The sequence below is a fragment of the Pistacia vera genome, unplaced genomic scaffold, assembly GCF_008641045.1.
Source record: "Pistacia vera cultivar Batoury unplaced genomic scaffold, PisVer_v2 Contig475, whole genome shotgun sequence".
Taxonomy (NCBI): domain Eukaryota; kingdom Viridiplantae; phylum Streptophyta; class Magnoliopsida; order Sapindales; family Anacardiaceae; genus Pistacia; species Pistacia vera.
Genome location: NW_022196307.1, coordinates 484,690 through 494,570, shown reverse-complemented (window position 1 = coordinate 494,570; position 9,881 = coordinate 484,690). Strand labels below are relative to the sequence as shown.

Sequence of the window (9,881 nt, the reverse complement as noted above, 5' to 3'; positions counted from 1 at the left end):
TTTCAGAGTTACTAGAAGAATCACTAGATGAATCAACCAAGTCAGGTACTAAATTAAATCTGGGGGATGAGGATGAAGATGCTTGTTTGTCACGCAATTTAGCTTCCTTCCTCAACTTCCAAGCCGTCTTCTCAATCTCAGGATCGTATTGGAGTTCACCTGCACGAGAATAACGAAGCATTAAAATAAATCTAATTAACACCGATCCCTGACAATGACGCCAAAAATTTGGTGGGTGTCGAATCCAACAAATAATAAAATTCTCACTCTAAAAAAAAATATAAATTGTAACAGTGATGAGCAAGGTCGTATCCACAGAGATTGGGTAGATTTATTTTAATGAAAATTAAAGCAAAGAAAAATGGGGGTTTTGGGATTTCGAAGTGAGATAAAAGAAAGCAATTATAATCAACTAAAAATTAAGGAGAAATCAGTATCAAGCAAATATCCAACCAAAGGTATAATTTCGAAGAGGCTGGAAAAGGACATATAAATCAAAGCAAATCAACAAGTAGAAACTTTAACCCTTTGCACCGACATTTTTTTAGGAGTAGTTAAATGGTAATCTTATTTTATTTTATTTTATTTTATTTTATGATCAGGGGTGCCTGGGCTAGTTTATGCACAAATCAACTAATCTTTGGGACCCTGGAACTACCTACCGGATGGGGGCTCCAATGATTACGTGTCGGTTTTACAAACTGGAGAATACGAAGGAAAGAAAACGAAAGTTTTTTCGAAGACAAGTTTTGCTGGGATTGTTTGTCTCTATTTCATTAGCTTAAACAAAGTTTATATACAGATGCTTGACATCATCATTTACATCATTAATAATAACTCTTGCAAAGAATTAATTACATACCTAATTTGCATAGATTTTTCTAAAACATTATAACAAAGCCACATAATCTCAACTAATACAAAATATGCCAGACATTACATCCTTAAAAATCAGCTAAACTACTCGACGTAGTTAACCAAACTCTAACACAATAACTTCTAGATCAACTCTGAACATCGACCTCTTTTAGGTCGTATACTGCATCAGATCGCATGCACTTTAGATCACCTGCTTTCCAGCTTGCATCACTTCCAAGTCGCATTACTTCCTAGTCGCATCTGAACACAACTATCTACGGCTCGCATCCATCTTAACTTGCACACTTCAAGTGGCAAGCATTTAGATTGCCCAAGCATTCAGAACATATTAACATGGCAAGATATCACTTGCATTAACACTCCTCCTTGATATCTTTGTTGTAAACACCGAGTTTAAGTCACAGTTCTTCAAACTTGGATTTGTTTAGAGCTTTTGCCAGGACATCAACGACTTGCTCTTCGGTCCTCTAATGAACAAACTTAACTTCTTTGTTCTGCTTGGCTTCTCTAACAGCATGAAACTTGATCTTTATGTGCTTTGTTCTACCTTGAAGAACAGGATTCTTGGCCATTGCAACAGCTGATTTATTGTCACAAAAGATTATTGTGGGATCGCATTGTTCCAACTTCATATCTTTCAAGATCTTTCTTATGTGTGATAATTTTTACATAAACTTTTAGGCATACACACCGCTAGAAAATGGGCCCATCCCGACGCACATAAGTGCTAAGTCATCGTTCCAACCTGAAAACACATCACAATAATTTAAAAACATTAACAACAACGCCACAAAAAACGTCGGTATGTTATTGCATAACGCTTATCTTAGCAGTAATTTCCCGACACCAAAACACACCATCACAGTGATCCTCGTATAGTGTGACCCACTTAATATATTTTTTACTTTAGCAATATTGTTTGCAGTAAATTAAGGGAAGATGTGTTGTGTTGGCCTAAATCATGAAGAAAGAAGGACAATTCTCAATTCTTAATAAAATATTAGAGTTTTTGTGGAGCAAAATTTGCTAGAGTGCATGTGAAAATGAAACACCACCCAAAACAAATAAAAGATAAAAAAATTAGGATATGAGAATCTTCATATATTACTTCTCAGCTATTCATTATGAATGAACAGTCGTTTGTCCCTGACCATTCATTCCTTAGAAACGGTTGTTCATGTTTAATCAAAGTCAACTGATGTAGTAGTGATAACTCTGCTGCCTTATTAAGATTGTAAGAAAAGGTTATGAATTTGGATTGCAAGCTTAATATTTTTGTAATTTATAATCATATTCACTGAATCTAGTGAACTTTATTTATTCAAATTTTGAATCATGGACAACATATGATAAAAAAGTATAAATATGACATGATCATATATAAGGAACAACCCAAAGAATGATTAAAGCTTGACATTTACTCATGCATAGATATTGATGTTGAAGAGACATTCTGAAAAGACTGTACATGTGCTTAGGGTTCATAAAATGGACCCAATTCAAATTACTTAATTAATTGCTGCTATAAATTCTAGTCATGTGAAGGTGTTAGGTTATAGAATTTTACCCAAGAGAATGTGAAAGGACTGCTATGGTCTATCAGTTATATGTTACTATTTATGGAAAATATTATGTTATAATAAGTAGCTTGAATTATTAATATTAATAATGTTCTTTATTATAATAATGATGGCTGCGGTTGGTATACTTTTTTAAATATCATTTCTAAAATCCTATTTCGAATAGGATAGGATTCCGAAAATGTTTTTGGTACATCATTGAAAAATATTTTCTTAAAATATTTGCATTATCCCCCACTCACTCAACTGACTATCAACAATCGGCCACCACCGTTAGACAATGGTCATCAGTCACCAGAATGGTGCAAGACTAGCTAAATCTGACCGGTCGTCCACCGATCTTGCCTTTTCTGGGCAGATCTACCATGGATCTAGCTGAAAAAGACCAGATCTACAGCCAGAATATGACCGACCAAAATATGGTCATCGTCAACGGCTAGATCTTTGGTCGTAGATCTAGTTGTTTCTAATCAATGCACGATCGGCCAAATCCAGTCAATCGTGTGTTGTCCCAACGTTGGCTGCTAGAGGTGGCAGTGGCGGCTGCTAGTAGCGATAGTGGTTACTAGCGGGTGATAGTGGCTTGGGTGGGTAGGGGTGTTTTTGTTAATTTATAAACTTTTATTAAGAAAGGTAATTGTTAATGTTTTGAGTTGAATAGAATATGATTGAAATTTGAACAATATTAAAACAAACACATTTCTCAAATGTTAGGATAGGATTGTGGAATAGGATAGTGTATATTTACAACAAGACATTTGATGAATCAAAGAAGGGGTGGGAATGAGAAGGGGTGGGAATGAGTCGATCAAAAGTTTTTAAAACTTTAATTATATAAAGATGATAATAATTGGAAACAACTCCTTATTATTTATTCACTAACATACAATCTTCAACTATCTTTAGGTGATTGAGTGATTCGATAGGAACTTTTGAGTATATTACTCAAAAGATCCTAAATTGAAAGTTTTTCTTGTTGTTAATAGGGATAGTCATTGGAACTTTTATCCGATTGATAATTTTAAGATCTCGATGAGGTGCCCAGTTATTCTTTGATTCTTTCTTCACTACTATAATTACAAAATTCCAATGATAGGCGTACTATTGAGTATAAAGCATGCATATATATATATATATATATAGAAGCAGTTAAAAGGGGAAGAAATTAGCCCTCAGAAATCTGAATAGAGTTTGTGTGCATTAAACATATGTAGTAACATTACTAATTAATATGTACATCAAATATTTCATACATATACGTGTATGTTTAGTGCGTACCCAAGAGTTGGGCAAAATGGATTGGGATAATGTTTGATTTTACACGATTTTTAAGATGGTGATGTTCAACAAGTCTCCACTACAGAACTTCACCGTTTGTTTTGTTATTTTGGATAAGATTGTAGAAATAATATTAGTGATTTGGATTGGGTTATTATTACGAGAATATGATTTGAATAATAAACTATTTGGTAGAGTATTTTGACCTTGTTATTTGTGTTAAATAAATTGTTGAATATTTGTTTGATATATTTTTTATAAATGATTTATTAATATAAAATTTTGGTGCATTTTGTTAAAATAATTTATTATTATAACTTAAAAACTTATCAATTTATATTTTAATAATATTAAACATTTGATTGGTAATTTCGTAACCACTAAATATTAAAAAAAAAAAAAACTCATATTAATTTCAAGTACTAATCCAATTGTTTAAAAACACCACATTAATACATATATGATAAAACTACTAATTATCAACCCATAGAATCGTTTGTACACATTTACTCTGTTAACAACTACGATCTGGTCATATGTACTACCCATAATTCAGTCGTTATGTTATCTTGTATAATCGTTATGTTGTCTATATATGAAAGAAATAGGGAATTGTGCACTGGAATAGTTCAAATCGGCCTGACGGAGCTTGGCCAAAAGTTGAATGCAGGTGGAAGAGAAGTTGCAGCGATGGTTGGTGTTTGGAAGAAATAAAGAAGACGACGAAAGAAATAAAGAAGAAAGAAGGGCAGATGGCAGGTGAAGAGAGACCTGTCACGGTGGTTAAGGGAGAGAAACTGAAGAAATAAAGAGGAAGAAGAATAAAGGAATAAAGGAAGAAAGAAGTAAAAAAAAAAAAAAAATTACAGATGTAGACCCTACCAACATAACAGTCAAATATGGCAAGAGTAGTATTTATTGAATACAATTTTTCAAGTAATAAAACAAACACATATTTAAAAAATGAGCAAGGATAGTTTTACTACAAAGGGGCATATAAAGAGAATCCTCACTTTTAATTTTCATGATTTCTCTCTTTTTCTCTTTTTCTGTTTTTATTTTTTTATTTTTTTCTTCTGAATGATATTATTTTATAACCCTCTTTATATGAGTCTTTATAAAGATAACATTTTTCTTAAAAAATTGTATCCTAAATACTGATAAAAATAGTAACCCAAACGCACGCAAATGACAAATTGATTTTTCTGAATGTGTGGATCATTTTAACAGTCAAAAAGGGAAGCTGTTGATGAGTCCTTTCACTCTACCGAACAAAACAAATGTCCTATCTTTTCAACATCCATCCCGAATGACAAATTACCATTTAGATCTCAATTATATGTATATCACGGATGGAAACCAGATCAAGTGATTGTGAGTTGTGAATTATATAAACTATTTTTGGGTGATTGAGTGGTTCGATAATAAGGATAGTCACTGTAGTTTTGACCCGACCGATAGTTCTAAGGTCCCAAAATATTAATTAAGATACGCGTTAGCTGATCCAGATATCCTCAATCATAAAAAAAAAAAAAAAAAAAAAAAAAAATTATGTAATAATTTTGACCACAATTAGTAATAAAAATTATAGTGATCCCACTTAATATTAATTTTCTGCTTTGAACAATGTTTGCAGGATGGAACCATGAAGAAAAATGTGCTTTAAAAACATCAGGGTTTGTGTGGAGCAGAATTTGCCAGAGTACATGTGATTTGTGGACAAAAAAAAAAAGAGGTTAGGAAAGAGTCTTTAGATATGACTTGTAGGCCCACATATAAAAATTCTTTTAGCGATATGGAAACGTACAAATTAAACTTATAGTAAATTATAGTAATCCCTCTAGCTGAATGATTTGCTTAATTTAAAAAATGTTGATTTGTATAAATTATGATTATGACATTTTAAACTGGAAACCGATTGAACTAATTATTCAATCAATATCTCAACACTTGAGCAGTCTCTACTCGATAGTTAATATACTATTTAGAGACATATGTTGCAATATCTCATATCATATAAAACTTAGTTGAATCTTGAACTTATATAAGTAATATAGGTGAACTGACAAGTTCAACTAATAGAGATAAGTTGAATCTTACTCTTATAAAAATGGGTAAACAACCTCTTCCGTTATAGTCGAAATGCAAAACTCTTTAATTACTATGATTAATTATACTTAGAATGTCTTATGTTCAAGTCGCAAGAGAGATATCTATCACATTTATACAATTATTTTGATGTATTGAGTTTGTAGGGTGTTCTCCTGCCTGGATACCTTAGATACCTAAAAAAAAAAAAAAAAGGGGTAAACAGCAACAATTAATAAACTAGTCTATTAGAAGCGTTATAGATTAGTCTATTGGGTTGGATCTTGGACTATAAAAGTGGGTAAAGAGACTTGGATTAATCGTTTATTAGGCAAGCATTCCACCACCTGTGACATTGCAACCAGTCATCGGTCACATAGCAATGGCACTCTCGTAGTCACTGTTGACTGTCATTATATATAAAACTTAACCACTGCACCCATTTTAACATAGCAACACAAATCAATACATGGCTAGCAACGGAAGAATATTTCACGTCCTTCTAAGCTTTTCATTGTTTATACTCTTTCTGAGGCCGTCTTATTCGAAGACGATCAATAAATTACAACAAGGCCAACAGCTCAAAGATGGGGATGAACTGGTTTCAGCTTCAGGGAAATTCAGGTTGGGATTCTTTAGCCCTCTCATGTCAACAAATCGTTACATAGGAATATGGCACTTTTCGCCAACAGGGAAGGATGATTTTTACTACCACAAAGCTGATGATTACTACCAAAACAGCAAACCTGTTTGGGTTGCCAACCGGAGCACCCCAATCTCGGATAAATCTGGGAAACTTGTAGTAGATAGCACTGATGGCAATTTGAAATTTTCTAGCAATAGCCAAATTCCTATTGCAATAAGTACGGTTCAAGGAGCGAATAATACAAGTGCTATTCTACTGGAATCTGGCAATTTGATCCTCCATGAAAGGGATTCAGATGGATCTATAAGGCGAGTCCTCTGGCAAAGCTTTGATTATCCAACTGATACACTTCTTCCAGGGATGAAACTGGGGTTCAACTTGCAAACAAGGCATGAATGGTTTCTCCAATCATGGACTGATATCGACTCTCCTGCTCCCGGGCCATTTACTCTTCGAATGGATCCGAATGTCACAAACCGTTTGATCAGTTGCAGGCAAAGCGAAGAAGATTACTGGACTAGTGAGCCCTGGCTAAATAATCACTTCAACTTCTCACGTTCATGGGCACTTAACAATTACTACAACTTCAGCTACACTTCAAATGAACAAGAAAACTTCTTCATTCATTCAGCAAGTGGAGATGTACGTACTACAAATCTTGAGAATCAACGCAGATGGTGGACTTATAAACGGCAGAGGGTTGTTTGTTTCTTGTACTAAATATGGAGGATGTTGGAAAGAGAAGCAGCGGGAAGAGATTTGTTTGGCCTGGAATCGTACTATTGATTATTGGCATTTCAGACGGGGCTACATGTTGGGAGATGGATTCAATTTCAGTAAAAACATGAACTTTTTAGACTGTCAAGACAAATGCATCAAGAATTGTTCTTGTGCGGCCTTTGCTCCGGCCGAACGTAACTTCACTGGCTGTCAGATTTGGAGCAGAGGAACAAAGTTTAGAAACCAATTGGAGCACAATGCACGGTTCATATTCATGCTTGACTTTCACGATCAAGAAGGTTAGCCTACTAAATATTGACGTTTATAGTTTAAATAAGCTCCTTAGATGGTTAAATCCATACTTTTAACACGAATATTTATATTGTTGCAGGAACAGCGAAGAAGATGAAGAAGCCACCATGGTTAATTATTGAAATATTAGGATCTCTAGCTGCTTTGCTGCTAATCATTTTGGGTGCTTTGAGCTATAAATTGCGGAGAAAGGACAAGGGAAGAGGTATGTAAGATTGATGTTATAAAAGTCTACCAAAACTCCTGAAAAAAGTACAATGCAGAAACAGAACACTCTGCGTTCAGAGTGATGAAATTGAATTTTGTTTTTCATTTTCCTCTTTTGCAGAAGAGAGGCGGAGGATGTCATTCATTTTTGCTTTAGGAGTAGCTTTAGTGCTACCTTTCTTGTGCTACTTGTGCTATTTGATGGCGAAAAAACTCAAGACAAAAGGTAATCAGTTTCAGTTTAGAACAAATGCCATAAATTTATTTATGTTTGAGAAATAACTGTAATCTGAGTTATACTTTCCATGGATTTTGATTAGTGCAAAGCGTAAATAACAGAAAGAAACTGTTAAAAGAGCTTGCAAGTACTCTATCACATGCCCCAAATTTTGGCAGACGAAGACGAAAAAGGAAGAAGGGCATAGGCCATGACTTGAAGATATTTGATTTTCAGACCATTGAAGTTGCTACAAACAATTTCTCAACTGAAAATAAGCTCGGAGAGGGCGGTTTTGGCCCGGTTTATAAGGTAAAATTTTGAGACTTACACTTACCTTAAATGAAGTAATTACTAATTGTTGCAGAGATATGGTTTCAGGGAAAATAAGTCGATGGTCAAGAAATAGCAGTAAAGAGACTCTCAAGAAGATCAGTACAAGGAATAAAGGAGTTCAAGAATGAAGTTAAACTCATTGCAAAGCTCCAGCACACTAATCTAGTGAAGCTTTTAGGATGTTCTCTTCATGGAGAAGAAAGAATTTTAGTTTATGAGCACATGTTTAACAAAAGCTTGGACTTCTTTATTTTTGGTAAGTTTTCTACAACAATATTTAAGGATTTTCGCAGCAACAATTCTAACAGAGATCAACTATTCATCATTCAATTTTGTTTTATTATACTTTGAGACAGATTCTGACAGAACAAAGCTATTAAATTGGAAGAAACGTGTTAGCATAATCGAAGGGATCGCTCAAGGACTTCTTTATCTTCATAAATATTCGAGATTAAAAGTAATTCATAGAGACTTAAAAGCCAACAACATTTTACTTGATAATGAAATGAATCCAAAAATATCTGATTTCGGGATGGCTAGAATTTTCTCAGCGAATGAACCAGAATCAAACACAACCAGAATTGTGGGAACACAGTAAGTATATAAATGTTACATATACAACCAAATACAAAATATCTTTTATGATTTGTTTCACTTGATGATTCATAAATATTTTCTTTCCTTCAAACACTGAAAAAAATGCTGTTTAATGGTTTTTCAGTGGCTATATGTCTCCGGAATATATCATGAATGGCATTGTCTCAACAAAAAATGAAGTATACAGCTTCGGAGTTTTACTTCTGGAAATTGTTAGCAGTAAGAAGAACAGTGGTATATATCATCCGGAGCGCCCACTCAACCTTGTAGGATATGTAAGTGTTCAATCCATTGCAAGTCATTCTCTTACAGGCATCTGCCTTATGTATTTTTACAAAATCCTCATAAGAACTCTTTACAAAGAGGATCAGTACATTAATCGTCTAACCCTGAAAATTTTTGGTGCTAAAACTCTCCACTTTCAGGCCTGGCAGCTGTGGAATGATGGTAAAGCTTTAGAGCTGATCGACTCGGAAATACTTGATGGACCAAACTCTCCTGCTGAAGTCCTGAGATGTATTCATGTGGGTCTTTTGTGTGCGCAAGACCAAGCAACAGATAGACCCACAATGAGAAAAGTTGTTTCCATGCTTACACATGAAGCCAAGCCCTTTCCTGCCCCAAAACAACCAGCATTTTTTATCAGTGATAGCTCTGCTGAGCCTGGAGTTTCTGAAAATAAGTCAAAAACTTGTTCCGTAAATGAGATTACAATTTCAATCATGGAACCAAGATAATTAAATATGGTTGTTGCATTTTAAACAAGCACATCCTTGTACATATAAGTACAATAAGAGACATGTATGCATGTAGATCGGTAATGATTTGCGGGCAATACTACTCAAAATTTTTATCAAAATTTGTATTCCTTTTCAGGTTTTATTTTACCGAGGGCAATACTACATTACTCAAAATTACCAGAACCCTCACAAAGAGGTAAATCTAATTAAGTAAACTTGTTTCTCCCTAAATTGATGTGAACTATCTCTTAAGGAAAATACAGATGCAAGATTTATAAAAC

The 9,881-nt window shown here is 34.1% G+C and overlaps 1 protein-coding gene across 1 annotated transcript; it reads left to right on the top strand.

The window, feature by feature from the left end:
* Positions 1 to 6,278: 6,278 nt before the first annotated feature.
* On the top strand, positions 6,279 to 9,676 carry LOC116146251 (G-type lectin S-receptor-like serine/threonine-protein kinase At1g67520). Its single transcript, XM_031431658.1, is given in 9 exon segments — positions 6,279 to 7,118; positions 7,120 to 7,490; positions 7,583 to 7,708; positions 7,832 to 7,936; positions 8,031 to 8,239; positions 8,309 to 8,519; positions 8,620 to 8,857; positions 8,985 to 9,135; positions 9,286 to 9,676. Coding segments are annotated over 9 exon segments (2,547 nt in total). The 5' UTR covers positions 6,279 to 6,294; the 3' UTR covers positions 9,598 to 9,676.
* Positions 9,677 to 9,881: the final 205 nt, after the last annotated feature.